Source organism: Fulmarus glacialis, unplaced genomic scaffold (genome assembly GCF_000690835.1).
Source record: "Fulmarus glacialis isolate BGI_N327 unplaced genomic scaffold, ASM69083v1 scaffold16305, whole genome shotgun sequence".
NCBI lineage: Eukaryota > Metazoa > Chordata > Aves > Procellariiformes > Procellariidae > Fulmarus > Fulmarus glacialis.
In genome coordinates, this window is record NW_009212514.1 from 47,249 (window position 1) to 67,250 (window position 20,002).

Consider the following 20,002-nt stretch of genomic DNA (forward strand, 5'->3'; position numbering starts at 1 on the left):
CCCGGCATGGACCTGTCACGGGTAGTGCTGCCCACCTTCATCCTGGAGCCACGCTCATTCCTTAACAAACTCTCTGATTACTACTACCATGCTGACCTGCTTTCCCAGTAAGCAGCGCAGAGAGCATGCCCGACGTGGGCACTTTTCTTATATTTGTGAAAATGTGTTACAGTGTTAGCTTGGTGCTGGCTGGGATGCATTTGTATGCTTGAAAGGCTCCCAAATAATACCCAGGTCACTGGATTCAACGTAAATCAAGCCAGGCACCAGCTGCAGTGACCTTTTAAAGATGGACTGCTGCCAATGAGGAGCAAGGAAGCAAGGAAAACAGTTAAACTCTGGAGAAAACCACCTTTGCACATGCACATGTTTGCCAGCATTGGCTGGAACTGATGGGGATTCAGCTCATGCCTTTGAGCATCTTGCAACAGAGCTGTGCCACCTTCTGGTGTACTCGTGTACAGAGGGGAATAGGACAGAGAGCAAACAGAACTGTCAAGCACTTCTGCCCCCAAAAGCAATATAATTATGTTGGTTGATGAACAAATAAGAAACATCTTTTAACACCATTGATGAGAGAGACCTGCTGGGAGCAGCAGAGTAGAAAATAGAAAACGTTATGCTTGCAGATAGGACCAGCCTTCTCAATGAGATATGCCTGGTGTATTTTAAAACCAGTGTGTGCAATATTCAAATAGCAGCACTAGTTACTCATGTTTATTCCACTGCCTCTGGGCAATTTTAGAATCGTGGTATTTTCAAGCCTTGTTTGTGGTATTTGTAACATCTGAAGTTAAGGAAATAGTTCTCCTCAGTGCTGACATCTAAGAAAACTTCAAGAAGTTTGGAGGTTTTGTTAAAACCTCTTTGTGGTACGGATGATCCTTCTAAATAGATTTTGCAAGAACTTATCCAGGTTGATTTTCAAATCTGACTAAATGGTTGGAAATAGCAGGAACTCTACTGTTTATGTTTACTTCTCACTTCATCTTTGAGCGGGGAGGTGTTGGATGACATGACCTTGAGAAGTCCCTTCCAACCTAAATTATTGTATGAAATCTCAAAGTACTGAAAGAGGCCATGAGACACATCAGCTTTAAAGATCTTTTAAGGAAGAGAGAAACAAAGAAAAAGAGAGAAAAACAGAGTTGTTTTTTATTTTGGCGGCATAAGTATTGTTGTTTTTATGACTCACACTGTACTATTAGCTCTAACTAAATGCTAGTGTGAGTGGCAGTCCCACATTAACATACTTGAATGCCCAATCAAACCTGATACAATCCAGAAATTTTATTAGGCTTTATGCAGGGCAAGGGGTGCCACTTTTTAAGAGTTTATGTGTGTATTGTGTGATGTATGTTACTAAAAAAAAAATTATTTCTGCTGGCAGACACCTTTTTCACTGGCAGCAGCACAGAAGTTACTTCCCTTTAGTACTGGGGAAATACTATTGAAATTAATGTTATACTAGTATGAAATGAATGTGATGTGTGAACAGCATAAAGAGCATTTTATGTTCTGTCCTGCAGGGCTGTCCTTGAAGATGATCCTTACAGTCGAATGAAGCAAGTTTTGAGGTGGTATCTGTCCGGCTTCTATAAGAAGCCAAAGGTAAAAGAATGCATGAAGTTGGGGTTGTAATGGGCATTGAAATCTTCTGCTATGGTTATGTATTTCTTTATTGCCTTTCCTTTGACACTTTACCTCTTCTATTGTTCAGAAGACTTTGACCATTACTTTTAAAACTGAAGTTGCATTTGGTTTCAGAGTAGATACTGAGTGCAAAATAGTGTTGATCAATCTCAGAGCCTTTGCACTGGACAGTTAGAAGGCAAAGCTAGTCATCAACAAGTAACGTCCTTGGATGCAAGATTTTTCCCTTCACTGAAAGCAGGTCTCCTTTCTCTTTTCAGGGCTATTAGTACCATAGTGCCATGTTTCCACACCAGTATGCACCTGCTGCATATAGTAGCAGAAATAATAAAGTTTGATCATCTCGTAAAGCTTTGATCAGGCAGTATTGAAGATTAATTGAAGATTAGAAGTGAGAATAGCAGATGAATCTATGGCTCAGATTAAAAGATTAGATTAGGAGGATATGTGTAACTAGTTCTTTGGTTTTGATTCTTGTGATTGACTTAGTTTAAAACATCAGAGAGGAAATTACTATGTTGGTTTGTGGCCAACTCTGTAGAGTTGGATTGCAAATCTTCATTTGTAGCAGGTTTTGATTACTTTGTTTTTTAGGGAATAAAAAAGCCATACAACCCTATTCTGGGAGAGACGTTTCGCTGCTGTTGGTTTCACCCTCAGACGAACAGTCACACATTTTACATAGCAGAACAGGTAAGTTGCTTTATTTGGATGCTCAGGTGTTGCAGACAGCAGCCTGCTTGCACCTCCATGCATAGGAACACGCTCCTCATCTCACGCTAGGAGAGGAACTTGGAGTTTTCTGTAAACATCCAGAGTGGGACATGGAGTAAACTAGCTGCTGATCTTTTTTCTTTTTAGATTTACAGAGATGATGTGAGCTTTGGAGACTATAAAAGCAGGTCTCCCATATATAACATTAGCCTCTTCAATAACGACCTTTTCCATGGGATTCTGCCCTACTGTTTTCATATTGTTAATAAAACATGGTTTGTATTGCCTCTGTTAAAAGGGGCATAAAACACTTAACCAAATCCTACCTTCCTTTATTTCTGAAGTTTCTATAATGATTTTAATGGGAGTAAATTGAGAGCTTATCTCTGTGTCTTTGGGGATAAATGAAGGGCAGAGCTCACAAGTAAACTGGCCTGACAAAATTTAGTTTGAGATTTACAGTGTTAATAAAGGGATCCGAGGACCATGTGGACTTTGGTACAGGGACTCCCTGTTTCACATACTTTTTTTTCCTATTTAATCAGAGAATTTTTATTTTGTTTTATTTTATTTCAGCCACTGCATCCATTTTATGGAGGTTATTCATATGCTGCCAAAAAGTTCTGCACTGTCATTTATTGTGTTGAAAATCTGACAGTGTACCTGTTGGCCTAAAGTGGTTTCAAATGCACAAGGACAAGAAAATACGGGATGGGGGAGAAAGTTTGCATATATAATGTTCTGATATATAACGGTCCCTCCTTTAACATTGAGGTTAATGGTACAGATGGGGCATAGAGGACTCTGCTCAGTCCTGCGGCCTCCGTCTTGCACTTTTCCTAGAGCATGTGTAACACCGTGTAAGGCTGTGTATGCACCCACCGTTCTGCTTAGCCTGTAAAGACTGCTGTAAATGACCTGTGCCTATTTTTCTTCTAGGTCTCCCATCATCCGCCAGTGTCAGCTTTTCATGTCAGCAATAGGAAGGACGGATTCTGCATTACTGGCAGCATTCTGGCTAGGTCCAAGTTTTATGGTAAGGCATTAAGCCTAGGCATCTTCCAGGTAACATCATGGCATTGGTTTTGATTTGCTTTTCAATCACTCTTGAGTGTGTTGAGGGATAAGAACAAAGAAATGCTTAAGAGATCTACCACCAGGAAATTCTAATTCCTTGTCTTGGCTCTCCTGGGTTTTCCCCATTTCCAACATCTCAGTAGGAGATCACACTGATGTTAAAAAAAAAAAAAATCAGATAGAAAAATTGAGAGCTTTAAAAACCTGGTTTTCAGAAAGCAAAGGTTCATGAGAATGTATGGGCAATTGGTTGTTGACTACTTTGCATATGCTGACGGATGAGTAATTCTATAGCTATCTGATCATCCAACTGACTTTTGTGAAAGTCTCTGTATAAATGTAACCATTTATCTAGCTCCCAGATTTCTGAAAGTTGAACCTTAGAGCTTCAAAATGTCCTCGAATCTTTTAATCTCAATGGAGACAGCACAACCGCAGGCTCTGAAACAGCGATGCTATTTGAAATAGGTTTTTTTATTTAGACAAACACCTCTTAAGTACTATGCTCTGGTACATGTGTTCGCTGAAACACTTGTAAGTAGTCATTGCTGTGCTTCTGGCAATTTTATTTGTTAGTTGGGATCATACACAATCAGAAAAGTTGTGAGAACAGAAGGGTCTGAAAAACTTTTAAGCACTGGAACTGCATCCCACTAATGACTTATTTAATCTAGTGCTCTTTCTGCAACAGGGGCTAAATGCCAGAGCAAATATGAGCCATACAGCAGAGAGTTTATTAGAACTGTCTGCTTCCAACAGTAAATGATTTGCAGGGTCCTGAATTATTAGCATTTCATATCTCTTCTTTCATTAGTGTCCTACATTTAAATGGAAATGTTTTTCTGAAGTAGGATGAGTGAGCAAGTATAACATGCATTTTTTAATATCTATGTATTTGTTCTTTTAAATTCTAGGTAACTCACTTTCTGCACTGTTGGATGGGAAAGCAAAGCTTATGTTTCTAAACAGGGGGGAAGATTATATAATTACTATGCCATACGCCCACTGTAAAGGTAAGTTGTGACTGTTCAAATAGGAAGCAAACAGAAAGAATAATATAATGGTATCTCACTGACTAACTTTGCACTGGCTCTCTTCTTCCCTCTCGAATACCTGGCACCACAGGGGCTGGTAATTCCAGGGAGCAGTTGCTCCACACAGGAGTCGTAGCACTCAGCAAAAGACTGGTAATCCTCATTGAAGTCTTTTTGATTTGTCTGTGCAGAGCTGAGGACAGAATTAGGCCCATCTAAGTTAGTTTTAACACTGTGTAGAAACAAAAAAATACTGCGTATATGCACTGCAGATAAAGTGAAGATGGAAAGAATAAGAGTACATTTCCAAGCTTCTGAGGATAAAAAGTTTTTCTAATGTTAACACTGAAATTGCTTAATATATTTTCTGGCTTTTTGAGAATAAAGGAAATTCCTGACTTCTCTTCTGATTTCTTTGTTACTCTAATCATGATATTCCTCAGCGTATGAGCTGCCTCAGTGAGGCTGATACCTGTTACCATGTGGCTTTGCTCTGTTGAGCTGGATGTGCGCTGAGGCCAGGGGATGGCTGCTGATTCACTGCTGTAACTTTGCATTTCTCCTTAGGACGCTAAGTGTTGGCAGCATTTCAACCACAGTGATAAAATCACTCCTGCAGCTGTTTGATTCAATTTTGGGTTTTGAATATTTTTTTATTTTGGCATGTTGACCTCTATGGAGGGTCTAGCTACCTGAAAACAGTAACTTCTGTAAATCACGCCCTCTGTGAATTATTCCTGTGCATAAATCTTTTTCCTATCAATTTTTCTTTTTCTGCAAATGACCTTTTCAGGAAATGATAAGCATAAAAGGAGTCCCTTACATGACTGCTAGTCTCCCAGATTCTGCTGAATCCCGTTACAGCTCCTCTCTGCCCCATCCACTCTGTGAGAAGTGACTGGGTCTGTTTAAGCACCAGTATAAATGAAGTTGCTGGGCGCAACTTTCCTTGTTTTTCCTTTCCCACTTTCAGCTTGCCACAGATGCACTATCAGCACCTGTGAGTCGTTATTTCCTAGCTGGTGTAATAAATGGGGAATATGGACTCAGGGGAGGATTCTTCAGGCTTATAGTAAAGAGCCATTTCCTAGAAACTTTGGTTTCTGTCTTTTAAAAACTTTAAGCCAAGTAGTGAATTTTACAGCGTGTCAGCGACAGCCGGTTTGAGTCGAGAAAGCAGATCGCTTCCATCTCTGGGGGCCTCTCTTAAGTCTCTTTTTCCCCTTTCAGGACTTTTATATGGTACCATGACAATGGAGCTTGGAGGGAAAGTTACCATCGACTGTGAGAAAACGAACCACAGGGCAGAACTGGAATTCAAGCTAAAGGTAAAAGACATTGTGGCCCCCATTTTGAATGGGTCTCAGGCTTGCTCCTATGCTCCAGGCAAGGTTTGACTATACACACCAGATCATTTATGTACCAGCAGTGTATGCATGCACCACGGGGTGGCCTACCCGGAGAAGAGTAGTCATTCTGCAGTCAGTTTTGCCTAGTGCAACTTGATTTGAACCCAGGAAGCCTGAGTTTTACACGACTTGTTCACGGCCAGCCAGCTGGCTACAGGCCAAACTCTGTTCTGAATGTTTGGCAATGACAATGTGGCTTCTGTTTAGGAAGGTACCATTATTTTTACTTGCAAAACACAGCGAGGTGTACAAACTACTCTGAGGCAAGTTAGGATGTGGATCTTCAGTGTAGCTCTCCAGTAGCCATGACATACGTACTCTTACCTTCTTTTCTGGCTTTAAAACAATATGCTTAGTCCAAACATGACTCAGAAAGGCCCCTGTGGCTTAGTTATGTGCTCTACTTTGAATATTTCATAGCCACCTTTTTTAGTAGAATTGTGAGAACTTAAAGGTAAACCCCATAACTTTGTTATTAATTTGGGTATGTAGCAATTCTCTGCTGGATTGCATACATTGATTCTTCAGATACTTATGATTTCTTTTCCGTGGGTGTTGTGGGAAATTTGGTTTTATATTGTTATTTTAAAAAAAAAAGTTCCTCTGCACAAATGTTATTGGAAAGTAGCTGCTAAAATGTCTGAAGAAATGTTGTGTGGTATGAATGGAAGAGCTGGTCACTCTATCATTGCTGTTTCCTGTGTTTGGCAGGCAGGAGGTGAGGGGAATTTTCCATTGTTCTGAGAATCTTTTCCTTGACTCTGGAAATACCCTTTTTCTTTTTTTGTTTGCTGCTGACGAGAGCTTCTTCACACTGGAGACTTCACACAGATGCAGCCATCAGCAGTGCCACACTGCTGTTGCTGTCCTATAAGCAGGAAAAGTCACCAACTGCATTAAAGCTGCTCCTTTTCTTTGGACAAGGCTGCAAGTATAAGGGTGCAAACTGTAATGTGATTCTGGTTAATGGGAAGGACTTGCCCACATACACTTATCCTGATGTCTAGCTGACAATAAATGTATTTGCAATGAAGGCGAGGCCTTGCACTGCTGAATGTTAATGCACCTGAAGGCTTATCTCCCTTCCTGCAGCTCCTACAGTGATTTTGGTATTGCAAACAAAGAGAGGAGGGCACAAAGCCAGACAGTCAAAATCCATGTTAGAATTCATCTTGCCTTTCCCCAGAAATAGTGGAAATCAAGCAACTTGCACTTTCCTTCACTCCTGCTGCATCACTGTGTTTGGCTCCCTTCCAATTCTCACTAGACTGATCATATTTTCTATTTCTATTCTCCCCTGACAGCCCTTCTTCGGTGGCAGCGCAAGCATTAATCAAATCTCTGGGAAGATTAAATCAGGAGAAGAAGTGTTAGCAAGTCTCAATGGACACTGGGTAACATACGATAATCGAAGTGGCTGACAGTTTAAGTGCGCGTGGCAGCAGGGTGTGTGGGAGGACTGGCAGCCCTTGGCAGGCTCCCTGCGTTGGTGTGGGGGCTGTGGAGGGCCCGCGTCCTGCCTCTTCCCGCCATCCCCAGGGAGCGCAGGCGAGCAGAGCTTTCCGGGCCACACCTCTCAAGGTCATTTATGCTTCCGTAGTCCCATCCACCTGCAGTGCGAGTAATGCTTGCACTCCCAGAGCCTGGGCCAAAGCTGGGACCAGTGAGGTGCATTTCCATCGAAGCCAGTGGCTCTGTATTTCGGGTCCCAGGCTTAGGACAAGCACTGATGGCAGGAGACATAGTGTGTCTTACTGTGATTGTGAAAATCATGAGGCTTCCTTTTGTCTTGTGTTTAATACTCCCCCAGCTACAGCAGTATCAGGGAGGAACTTCACGGGGGTTTAAATTCATTATTTTCACAGCAAACCTTTATGATAGAAGATGGTTATTCTCTGTTTATGAGACGAAGGACCAAGAGACAGATCCTGTGAGGGTCTATCTGTACGAGCAGCTCAGAATAGTCAGCAGAGCAGCTAGCAGCTTTGCACACTTAGTATCCACAAATGAATCACTCAAAGGCATCCTTAAGCCAAAATCCAGCAAGAATAAAGTTGCATGGTGAAGGATGTAGACTAGAGTTTTGGTTGGGAACTCCTGGTAACCAAGGCAAAAGTAGTGAGCCCTGGCTTTGGGCTGGACACTTAGGTGTTAATCTCAGCTACATTTAGACATTAGCATCTTCATTATAGTTGACCTATGCTCCCTTTCCTGTCCATAGAAATTGTCACTCCCGAGACCAGATTTGTCTTATCCTAAAGGAGGTATTTAAAGTAGGTCAGGTGAAATGTGCCTGGATAAAGCCCTTTCTAAAGTGAGGTTCTAACCACAGTGTAGCCTTTGGTATTGGACTCCTCCCCTCAGGCAACCTGTCTTTTTACATAAAAAGCTAATTGACTGCTTTGAAATTGGGAGATTTGCCCTCTCTAAGTGTATACAAGGAGATTTGCTCCCTGTGCCTGGGTAGCTTTTCCATTCTGAGCTCCCTTTCCTGCAGGATGAGCCTTGGCAATTGTGAGTTGTGCTGAACTGTGAAGTACCTTGTCTGCGGTGGGTCCGCGAACACCATCCGCGAGAGCATGTAATCAAGTGGCTCCCCTGGGGTGCCAAGCCACATGGTTGCGTGCTGCTCCGCTTCCAGCCTTCTGTGTTTGGGTTTTATCAGCCTGAAAATAATTTATTCCTCCCTTGTTCTTTGTGCTGGTTGTTTGTGGTGCACAAAATTAGAATTATGTAGAAAAGAAGTTAAATGGCTTTGAAAGGGTGGCTCCATAAGCCGCTGTTTGCAGTTGCATGCTGTGAATAGAATAGCTGCTGTGCAGTGGTAGGGATGTCGTTTGTTCTCCTCCCTCCCCGCTGAGAGTATTGGCCGGCTCTCCTGAGCTCTGCAGGCTTTTCTCTGGCACCATCCAGTTTCCTGACAGAAACCCTCGCAGCTGAAAGGCTAATTCTCTGCCTCAGAACCTGAAAACCCACCTGAATAAAGAAGGGAAGCAAATCCCAATGCTTCTCAGCCCCAGGATCAAAGCAACAGCTGAGGCCTTGTATATGTGCCCCTTAGAGATGCACAGAGTGATGTTTGATAATGCTGTCTTGCCTCCTCCCATCCACGGCTGGGGGGCTCTTGGGGACCTGAGATCTGTCCTGGAGCTGGCACCTCAGGACATGGCAGAGGAAGTCCTAAGGGAGACTTTGGGGAGGCATGAGCGTCCCTCAGGGTTGGAGGAATTTCACAGCTGAAGATGTGGAAAGTGGACTTTGAGACATGCATCAAGGGACCGTGGCAGGGGAAGAAATGCAGCAGCTGGAACGCAAAGGAATTAGGCAGCGACAGGCAAAGCCAATAGCCATGACCTAATAAGGTTTGCATGATACTCATACCATGACCAGGCAGCTGAATGGCACCAATGCACATGCTGTTCAGCAGCTGTGATCGTCTGATTCGTTGCACTTGCAGTCAGCGTCGTGCTGTTCACTATATGCTCTGTAAACTACCCTGTCTGGCTCTGTGGCATTGCTGCGTCTGTGAGCAAGGCGGGGAAGCAGCTTAGTTAAGCAGGGACACAGCAATATTGTCTAGTCAGCCTCAGACCAGAGAACTGCTGCTTAATAGTTAGTTGCCAAGTAAATTGGTAAGGAATAAGGATGAAAGACCCCTGGCATTTTGAAGCGCTAAATGAAATTCAGGAGCAATAATAGAAAAACCTGGCTAAACTGAAAAAAAAAAAGTGAAAGAATATCTCACCTTTAGCTCTCCTTTCTAGAGAGGATGGTATTTCAGTAGGCTCTGCGTGAGATTTCAGCATTGAGGAATAGAAGAAAGACTGGAAAAGGAGCTAGGGATCTTGTTTATATGTGCTGGGTGGTACCTGAGAGGAACAGTGGGGAAAGAAGAACAACCTAGGGCTTCTGTGGTACCCTTGTCTGGGGACAAGACTAACAAAAGGGACCAGGTCCCTTTCTAATTCTTCTCTGATTAATTCAGCCAGTATTTCCTCGCCTCATTCATTTTAGAAACTTTCAGGAAGTGTTCAGTGAGATTTAATGGGATAGAGGAGGAAAGAAGCCTTCCAATCAAGCCCTATCACTGATCATCATCCGGAAGCAGCTTCCATTTGTCAGGATTATTTTCTGCCTTGTGTTTCTGATTGACTGATTAATACCTTTTCACTTAATTTTCCTTCTCAGGATGGGGAAGTGCATATAAATGAGTTGAAAAACGGGAACGCGGAAATGTTCTGGAACCCAACCAGTGAAGTACGAAGGCAGAGACTGAAGCGCCATATTGTGCTCTTTGAGGAGCAGTCGGACTTCGAGTCGGAGAGGTAAGGAGCTCTGGGAACGTCTCGCTGCTGCTTCCCCGCTGGAAGCGGGGCTCTGATCAGAAGGCTCCAATTCCTCAGCACAGTCCTAGAAAGGCAGTGACCCACTTTGCCTGCACATACTACCCAGCCATTTACCTGTTTTTTTCCAGTCTATTAACTCTGGAGTATTTCCATGAAGTATAGCTCCGAAATAACCAGGGGGCTGGGCTGAGAAATAGTGGAGGCTACATTTTATCTGCTAAAATAACAACTCTCCCTGAACTCGAGAGATCGTGAAGAGAGTCTCTGTAACGGCTGGAACATTTTACAGAAGGGCAAGATGTCAATCTGAGGTTGGATGTCTTGTTAAGAAGGGTTGTTTCCACCACAGGCTCTTAAACTAGATGCAGGAATCATGTGGAAAGTCCTGGCATGAGCAGAGCAGTAGTTTGAACCACATAACAGGATTTTATGAGAGAATGTAATTAATTAAAGAGATGTTTAACCCTGCCTCGTAATCTCAGCTGAGATCTCCGAGGAAGTCTGCACCATTTTTTTTAGGGTAATGTAGATTACCTGAAAATATAGTCCTGGCACATGACTTAGGAAATGGGAAGGAATGACTACCTGATGCAATGAGCATCCCCGAGCCAGTTCTTGGCAAGAACAGCTAGAGCAACATCATGCGGTGCTGGCTTGAAACCAACTAGTCCTGCCATCTCACCAATATGGTTAGCCAGTACCAGCTAACATCCCAAGCCAGTACGTGCAGTTTGCTGCCTGATTCTGTATTACATTGTCCACCTCCCTGTGGGCATCCAATTTTGGTGTTGCATCACATCACACTAAGAAGATTCACCTTTTTATGGGTAAAGAAAGGGATTGCATGAAAATAAAAACACATGAATGTTTAGTTTGTTCTGGACAGCAGTGGACGTTATGGGCAATAAAGTCTGTATTTGTAACTTACAGTCGTGCAATTGCCATTGTCACAGAGCAGAGCAGACTGCAGCCCATTTCTCTATTAATCTTCTGAAGAAGATCCTTTTAAAGGAGAAGAGAAATCTCGGATTGTGGACAAAGAATCTCCATTTCTCTCTTTACCAGGGTACTGCCAGAACTGCTCCCTTTGCTATATCAGAGATTAATAATGATACATGCATCCAGGGGAAGGAGGCAAAAGGAAAAATTCTAGATCCCTAACAGGCATTCCACTGAGCTCCTTATTATGCTGATAGTTGCAGGAATAAATTACCATCTAATCCAGGTTATGTTCTGCCTGAATTGCTTAGTCTTTCCTGCAGTGCTGAAAATCACCTATTTTCACAAACACTGGAGGGTCTCTAAAGCTCATACCATTATGCAGCTCACCATGGAGGGTCTTATTGTCTGACACATGCAGCTCTTGATGGAGTAATTTGCCTTTGTCAAACAATTTTGTGCGTGTCCCTCTGAGGTTCTTAGAATTAGAGGACTCGCTCTTTACACCACCACATTCCTTACGACCGACTCTTTACGCCACCGCAGTATTTTCTCAGGCCGTTATTTTCACTCCTCCCTCCCCCACCCCCATCACTTTGAGTTTGAATTGAGTTTCCTTCCTTTGTTTCTGGGAGAAAAGATTCATACACAGGAAAATGGGAGTGACGTGTCAAAAAGGACAGGAAAGTGTTCCTCTGCCTTCAGTTAATTATCTAAGAGGCTGCTTTTTTGGAATTGTTGTGTTAACATATGGTGATAGAAATATAATGAAAGCATCAGTATCCCTTTTAAATTAAGAGCTTCACAGCAAGCTCCAAATTAAATGCAGTAATGTATTCATCTTCTAAATGGAGGACTGGTGTTTTGTGGAGCTGGGAATACTGGAACAGCCTGGATCTCCAGTGCTCATTCTAACAGCTAAACCACCCGGTAATGTTTTGGGAGGCCTAACTGCTAATCTCAAAAGTATTTCCAATCTGAAATGAAGATTAGAGTGCTCTGATTAGAGGAACTGTGGAGAGGCTTATCACAGCTTGGCTATAGTAAAAAAAAGGTAATGATTTTTCTCTCGTAAAAGACAGATCCTCTCCTCCGGGCAGAGGCTCAGTGAGACATCATATGACAGATCACGTATCTTTTGGCAGCTGAAAACAAGTGCGAGTGAAAGCCTGTGTTCGTGCTTGCAGTTTGTGAGCACAAGTACATGTCCGTTACTTGCAGATTGAATCAGCTTCCTACAGATATGGTTGCTAATCCTATATAGAAGTACAACATTGCATATGCAGCTGCAAGCCATGCACATGAATTCATTTTCCAATGCTTCTAAACTTTAAATACAAAGCCTTTGTTTCAGGGATAGACATTAACACAAAGGCTCCTAAACATAAATGATTGAAAGGGCGAGGAAGATAACAGATTCTCCATTATACATCAATCACCTCTAAAGAGGCCACTGACCTCAATGAATTGAGCATACAGACAGCACTGAAGATTTTAATGAATATTGTTAGGTGATGTTATCTAAGGGAAAGTTCGCCTGTTCTTCAGTAGATCATTGTATACAGCATGCAGTGTTGCCATTCTCATAACATTTCTTTAACATACAAGCCAAAACTGAGGCCAAGCAGTCCTCATACAGTTCCTCTGGAGTATCAATAAACCAGAAAAGTGTCTGCTCTAAGGTTCCAGCTTTGTTGGTTTTAAAGTGGTTTAACTTGCTTCCCTGTTTATTTCTAGGCTTTGGCAGCACGTTACCAGTGCAATAAACAAAGGCGATCAACACAAGGCGACGCAGGAAAAATTTGTGCTGGAAGAGGAGCAGAGGAATGACGGAGAGAGAACGGCACAGAGTGGAAACCGCTGCTTTTCCGGCACGACGCCACGACTAACGAATGGCACTACAAATATGAGGAGTGAGTGGTGGGGTTGGGGGTTATGAACAGACCTCACTGCTTGAGTCCCCAGGGATGCAAGCAAGGTTACAGACCTGTAATTCGGAGCCTGCCATTCCCCAAACTATGCCTTGGGCTTGCTCTTTCTGACCTCCATGTCATTATTAGAATACATATTCCTGATACTAATTGGGAATAGCTAGAAATGAGGGCTTGGCAATGGAAAATCTGCTGTGCCATTGGTACAAATCCCTATTGCTGCAATCAAGCGTGGAATCATTTAGCAGAGAATTTCTGCGCTGTGTGAGCAGAGTTGACAACTGTGCTGTCCTCCCCTGGCAAGAAGGGTGAAGCCTCTGGAGACTGAACCCCCCTTATTTGTTGCTAGGAACTGTGAATGTAGAGGGACGTATACCTGTTCCTCTTCACACTGCATCTGTGGAAATTCTGGTTACTGTCAGTGATGAATGCCTGCCCTGATGCATGTAGAATTATTGTATTGCTCTTAACACACCTGGTGTGGGATTCTTGTTTTTCTGATGTTTTTTCCTTTGGTTTCAAAAGTTTAAGACCTTGGGATCCTTTGAATGACATTGCCCAATTTGAGAAGAATGGGATACTTCAGACCATGGAAAGACACTTATCCACAGGGATGTCAAACCACAAAACAACATGCATAAACAATCAAATCACACGGCACAAGGTAAAAAGCCTGTTTTGGGGAATATAATATTCTTTACGATTCTTTACACAGCCCTTTTCTGCAGCATTTTCCTGTAAGCACAGCATAGGCTGAAAGGTTTGTTTTGGGTAAATATAGCTTATGACTCTAGACCTGCAATATTACACCATCTTTAACTCCAAATAATTATAATTCTTGGTTGACATACCCTATCCATTTTGGCATTTTTCCTCCACCCAATGTTAGTGACAGTTACTTTTATACTGGGTTTTGCACATGACTGAGTTGAACTGCACTGTTCAGTGCTTCCAAAGCAGAAAACTTCCCATAGTGAGGGTGTGAGCAAGGTTTTGGAGTACACAACTGAGATCCTGCAACTTCAATTTTGGTCTTTACTAACTGCCTTTATCACTTACTTCCTCTTAGACAAGATAAGAAACCTCTCTCCATCCTTTCCCTTAAACAGAGATGATACTTTCTTATTTCATTGCATTCATCTTTTGAGTAATATATATCATTCATAAAATGCTTTGTAAATGTAGAGCTGCTGAACTAGCTAGATATAATCCATATTACACCAAAGAACTCGTATCTTATTATGTACATAGACTTTTCTTTTATAATACCGCAAATCTGAATGTCTCTGGAACAATGGGAAATTTGAGGTTCATAACTGCTTTTCAGACCCTCCAGTGAGAAGTTTGAATCAATGTGTTTGGTTTACACATCTGAGAGGTCGGGAGAAACTTTCCAAAGTGCATTAAGAAATTAGGCACAAAAGTTCTGCCTTCAGGCACCTTCTGAAAAATCTTCCCTGGGAAATTTGATTCTAAATTTTTCTTCTTTTCATCCTTTCTCTTCTGTTTCTGGTTGTTGGGTACGCAACTCAGCAAAAGAACTGTAAAGTTCTTCACTAATGTGTGCCAGTTAAAGCTACAACAAGAAAAATTTGGATGGGTCTCTTAAGCATGTTATCATTTGAGGAAATGCTTCTGTATGGGGCATGTGTGTAATATCCTTAAGTAGCTGCCAGGAGTCCAACTACGAGGAGTTGCTGAGAAAGCAATCAAACTTCACAATCTCACAGATATTTCCCAGAACCCCGAATTATTTTGTTTAAAGCCAAACACAAGAGTCTTCAATTTGACAGTGACCGAGTCTCTTTTAATCCCTGTTTTATCCAGAGGTCTGCCAAAGACTGCAGGCGCCGCAAAACCAGCGATCAGCCGTCCAACCACAGCCAGAATACAGAGAGCAGCTGTTCAACGCCAGAGTCAGTGCAGGAGCTCTCAGATGATGATGGCAAGTATTTGGGTATCACTGGGTCAGGCTTTAATGTTCTTCCCTCGGTACCTTATTCCTTGAGCCAGGCCTGGGACATTTCCCAGCCCAGTTAATGCCGTGAGCCCATAGCCCACAGGCAAACCCAGAGAATGTTCTACTTTTCTATTCTCCGTATGTACTTCTACTTCTCTTTCTGCCTTATGCTATCCATGCCAACAGGGGCTTCCCAACTTCTGGCACAAACATGTTGGAAAAATACACTGACATTCCAATCGACAGATAGGAAACAGGCTTCGTTTCTCATCCCCTTTTCTCAGCCTTTGTTGGAGGTGACCTTGAATGTTTCAGAGATGGGGGCAGGTGTGAGCACTCTATTCCCCTCCCCTCAGCTGGGGAGGACGCTGCAAAAATTGTTTCCTGAGAGCCAAGAAGGAGCCCCAGGCCAGTGTCACAGGACCCATTCCATTCACCTGTGTCTTTGGGGTGGAATATTATGTCTGCTGTCTCCTTCTCCCCAGGTTTCCTCCTGAGAGTGTCCCCCCTGGCCGTGACAATTTGATCACAGCCAGCCGCTTGCTGAGTGAACCTGGTTTGTGTTTCATCACCACCACCAGAGATGGTGATGCAAAACATAATGTCCTTCAATACTTTGCTGCAGGGTTTGAAAGCCTGTGTGCTCAGTGCGGGAAAGAAATGAATCACCTGAAGGAAATTCATTCAGCTGTTTTATCCCTACAGAGAGCCCAACAGGACATACACAGGTAACCATTTTCTCTCATCAAATCAATGATCTTAATGGGCTAAAAATAACCTGTGGCATTTAACTCCTCCACTGTGGCCTTTGGAGCGTCCTTACTAGCTGCAGGGGTGCAGTTAACAACTGTTTCAATAGGTAACCTATTAACATACCGGAAGGGCAAAGCCATCCCCTAGTTAAAACAGTGAGGAAATCTCTTCCTCTTAAGACTCTCTTTACAGGGCAAAAAGCATCACTTCAGCGTGTTAAGCATCTCTTGGCACTCCCAGCTGCAAAACAGCTGCAGCAGTTGGGAGGGGCTGGGCCAGGTCCTGGCTATAAAATCTCTGCTGGGCAAGGAGGCATGGGGTCTCCGTTCTCATCACGTATGTTATGAATTTGCTTAGTTTGCTACAGAGAAGCAGGTGTGTGGTCTGAAAACTGGGCTCTATGAGCGAAAAGCACTACATTCCCACTTTTTGTATAAAATGCTAGTTGCTGTCTGAGGTAAGCAGTGAGCACACCTGCTTAACCTACTGCTGGCAAAGGGCTTTGCACCGCAGACTCCTGTGGGGAGGGCAGGGGAGGTATTAACTGCTACATCTGCTCCAGGGAACCCCCTCTGCATGAGGAGTATTATCCAGCCCTCACGAGGCTTCAGTGGGGTGGGATCACACATGAGGCCCACCGTTTCTGGATTCTGGAGCTGTCAGTGATATGGCTTTAGCTTTTCTTTGCTGCTCTTGGGATTACCCAGGGCAAATTCTTGTATTTGGGAAGGTTAGTGTATGGGTTTGTGAGTGGGTGCTGGATGAAGAGATTTCTTGGGGTTTGTGCCCTTACACCTTCTCATGCCAACCAGCTTGCTCTGCCTGATCCAGCAGCAGCCAGAAATACTTATCTTTCTGTTAAAAAGAGGGGAGGTGAAGTCTGCAGGGCACAGTGCTATACCCGTGAGGGTGTCTCTGAAGTACAGGGATCCCTCCCGCTGTGGAAGCTCTGGGTACGCGCACACGTGTGAATGCACACCTCCCTACGATACCCAGATAAACGTACTGCTTTCTTTTCCAGAAACCTCAGTGCTCTGAACAAAAAGTCCTTCCACAGGAAGGTCTCTTCTGAAAGCTTCCTCCTGGACTCTCGCTGTTGGTTTCTCCTCTGCATCTTTCTTACGTGTCAACTATTCATTAATTATGTCTTCAAATAAAATCACTACGTTTGGCAGCAATAACGATAACTGGCTGCAGGAAGGGGGCCACTCGCGCAAGGAGCCCAGCGGGGCACCAAAGCACTTTAGAACCAACGCGGCGGAGGTGGAAGAAAGTTGAAAAACGAGGTTAAAAAGGGACCTAGGAACCTGCAAAACTTTGTTCCTGCAGATTATGTCATTTTTGCCTTTCACATGTACATCTTCAAGGACCTCTTAACCTGTACGGGCCTTAATGCTGAAGCCAAATGTAGCTTTAATTGTGCAATTTGTTTTCTATGTCTTGTCATTTTCTGATGCAATTAATAATTACCCAGCAGTATTGGTACCCCCAAAATGGTAAACACCCCAGCATTTTGGAAAGGTCACGCCGGCCTTGTTCATAGCTCTGCGAATGAGGGAGTGCAGCTGGGGAGCTGTAAAGAACTGATGTCCACGGTGCCTGTCCGGCTGCCTTTAATTATGGGAGGGAGCACACTTGGTCCAAAAAATCCACCCCCGGGATATTAAGTCATGATCTGTTTTGTCAGCGCACACAGAATGGGACCTCAGGATGTGTTTTATTTTCCATTCCATGGGAACTGTAAATATGCACAATTTCCTAGAGCCATTCCTCTTTAGGAAATGGGAAGTATTCAGTGAAAGCTCCTCGATTGGTTGCAAAGCTGACTGGTGTCCCGGACCAGGCCCGAGTGTAACGTCAGACACGCCTGTTCGTAAAACCTGGTCACTTCTTATTATTGTTATTATTTGCTATATGGCTGTTCTATAATATCACACACTAGCATCGTAGAGAGGAGTCCACTGCCCCAGGATAGGTGAGAAGGACGGGAGCGATATAGGTGTACGTGTGTTCGGTCGTAGGCACATTTATTGTCAAAGGTGAGGAAGGGTTTTGCCACTGCATTGTTCAACTCTGTTAATAGTCTTCCTATTTTACACCATTTTTTAAAGATTTGCAATATTTTCTGTAGACTGCGGACAATACTAAGCCTTTCTTTTCTGGCCTGAAGTAGTTCCAAGTGGTAAGTACTGCTATATATACAGCCTTAAAATACTTAGTGGTGGTGCCAGTCTGGGCTATCTTTCAATGTAAATGTTTCCAAATTTTTAAGTACATTCCTCGTCATATTCCCCAGTTAGGGGAAACCTGTTTGTGCTTGATATGTTGAAATAAAACTACACACAACTTTCAGTGGCAGTTTATCTGAGAAACTGTTGGTGTGTTTGAACTTGGGTTTGTGTTTTATAGCATTTTACAAGTAAATAACTCTTAGGCCATGCTTTTTAGAGGAAAAGCTACAGGAAAAGGCCATCAAGAAGGCCTCAGACATAGGCCATAAGGTAGAACAGCAATAGCATTTAATACCCCTCTGGCTCAAATTGTCCATGTCTTCTAATTGTAGCAACTTCCTCAAAATAGAAAGAAAAGTGGTTGCCTTGATTTTCGCTGTCGTGCACGTAAATGTACAGACTTATCTTGGACTTAGAAAACCTTTATATTAAGGAGGTAACTTGATGGTAGAGTAACTTGATGATGATAGATAGTTCTTGATAAGGTAACTTCATGATGTTAGATAGTTCCATGGAGAGAACCACAAGTCTCTGACATGAACAGACAGGATAAGAGCCAGCATCTGGAAGCCGAGATTCAAGAAATAGATCACAAATAATAAAGGGTGAGAGTGATTTCATTATCAGCAAAAGTCTCCAGAAAACCAAAGAATTCTTCATCCCTGAGAAATCATCCTTGAAGAATGCCAACATTATCTATCCAGACCGAGTGCCTTTTTGAAGGACGTCACCCTAGCCACTCCTTTGTGAGGAAGTCTGACCCGTGCCACGTGCAGTGTAGACCTCGGTGAGAGGGGGTCCCCCTGGCCTCTGCCTGTGAAAGAATGTCCAGCCGCTAGCAATGCCTGCCTGGCTATGCAAAGTCCCGTGTGCACCTTGAAAGCGTTCGCTCCTAACGCTGTGCAAACACGCCTGCTAATTTCCTGCCTAAATCTCCCTTTGAATGCTTCAGCAAGTCAGCACACCTCCAGCCTGTCAGCACAGCTGTGCTCATCACACACATCCCCTTGTGGGACCACGTATTTGAGTTACTGATAGGAGCCTCTCCTCTTCTGCAGCGATATTTACATCTCTTGGGTACAAATGTGTTCTGGGTTTGAGAAATAGTTACTAAAAAAAATAAATAAATCCCCAAACCCACCTGAATCAAAGAGAAGCAGTGCTGAACAGGAAGCCTTCTGCAGGTTTGAAGCGAATGCTTGAAATTCTTTGGATCGTTTCCATTTTATCAAACTATGCACCCACAGGGATTTCACTGGGACTTGTTACTGCAGTTAAATAAAACAAACACAGTTACCACGAGAGGAGCAGTTCAATGAAAAACTATTAACCTACATAAACTAATTATGCATCAGCAGAGGAGGAGTTTCCAACATTTACTGCTGCTGCCATAGGGGATTAAAAAATAATCCAAAAAGGAACAATCTATAAATCTTTGTGCTGTTAATTTTAATCCAATTTCAACATCTGGAGGTGAACGTTCCTACATGCCAGTGCACATGGAGGATGAAAGGTATTTTTGAGGAAAATCACAGCCAGAAATGTTGTTATTTCTCTAGGAGGAAAACCTGCTGGTGAAAAAGTTGAGAACCCTTTCACGGCTTCAGAAAACCCAATTATGCACCCAGTTTGTGTGATTTTGGAAAAATTCTCTTTCCATCCCTTGCCCCCTCCTTTTCGTGATCAGCGTGTAGCCCTCCAGCAGCAACACGTGAGCTTTGGGTGGAGAGACACGAATCGGGCCACTTCCTGACACGGCTTCCTCCTGCCCCTAATAGGTGCAAAGCCTGGTACCGGGGCATGGCCTAACGCACGACGTGGTTCTCCCTGACTCCAGGGGGTGGGCGGTGTGCTCTTGCGGCACACGCTCCCCGGTTACCCCGCTTCTCCTCCCCGAGGGCTCTGAAGCCCCGGGGGCGGGGGACGGCCGCGGCCCGCCCCGGGGGCGGATAAAG

At 43.4% G+C, this 20,002-nt stretch overlaps 1 protein-coding gene across 1 annotated transcript in view; it reads left to right on the top strand.

Moving 5' to 3' along the window:
* OSBPL5 (oxysterol binding protein-like 5) overlaps positions 1–18,162 on the top strand; it is a 62,626-nt gene extending 44,464 nt beyond the window's left edge. The window contains 14 exon segments of the mRNA XM_009577914.1: positions 1–107; positions 1,530–1,611; positions 2,248–2,346; positions 3,307–3,403; positions 4,359–4,457; positions 5,709–5,806; positions 7,192–7,281; positions 10,076–10,212; positions 12,910–12,998; positions 13,001–13,085; positions 13,629–13,767; positions 14,931–15,052; positions 15,645–15,791; positions 16,838–18,162. The exon segment at positions 1–107 is cut by the window's left edge and continues 105 nt beyond it. Of these exon segments, the coding sequence (XP_009576209.1) occupies positions 1–107; positions 1,530–1,611; positions 2,248–2,346; positions 3,307–3,403; positions 4,359–4,457; positions 5,709–5,806; positions 7,192–7,281; positions 10,076–10,212; positions 12,910–12,998; positions 13,001–13,085; positions 13,629–13,767; positions 14,931–15,052; positions 15,645–15,791; positions 16,838–16,973 (1,527 nt within the window). The 3' untranslated portion in view covers positions 16,974–18,162.
* The last annotated feature ends 1,840 nt before the right edge of the window (positions 18,163–20,002 follow it).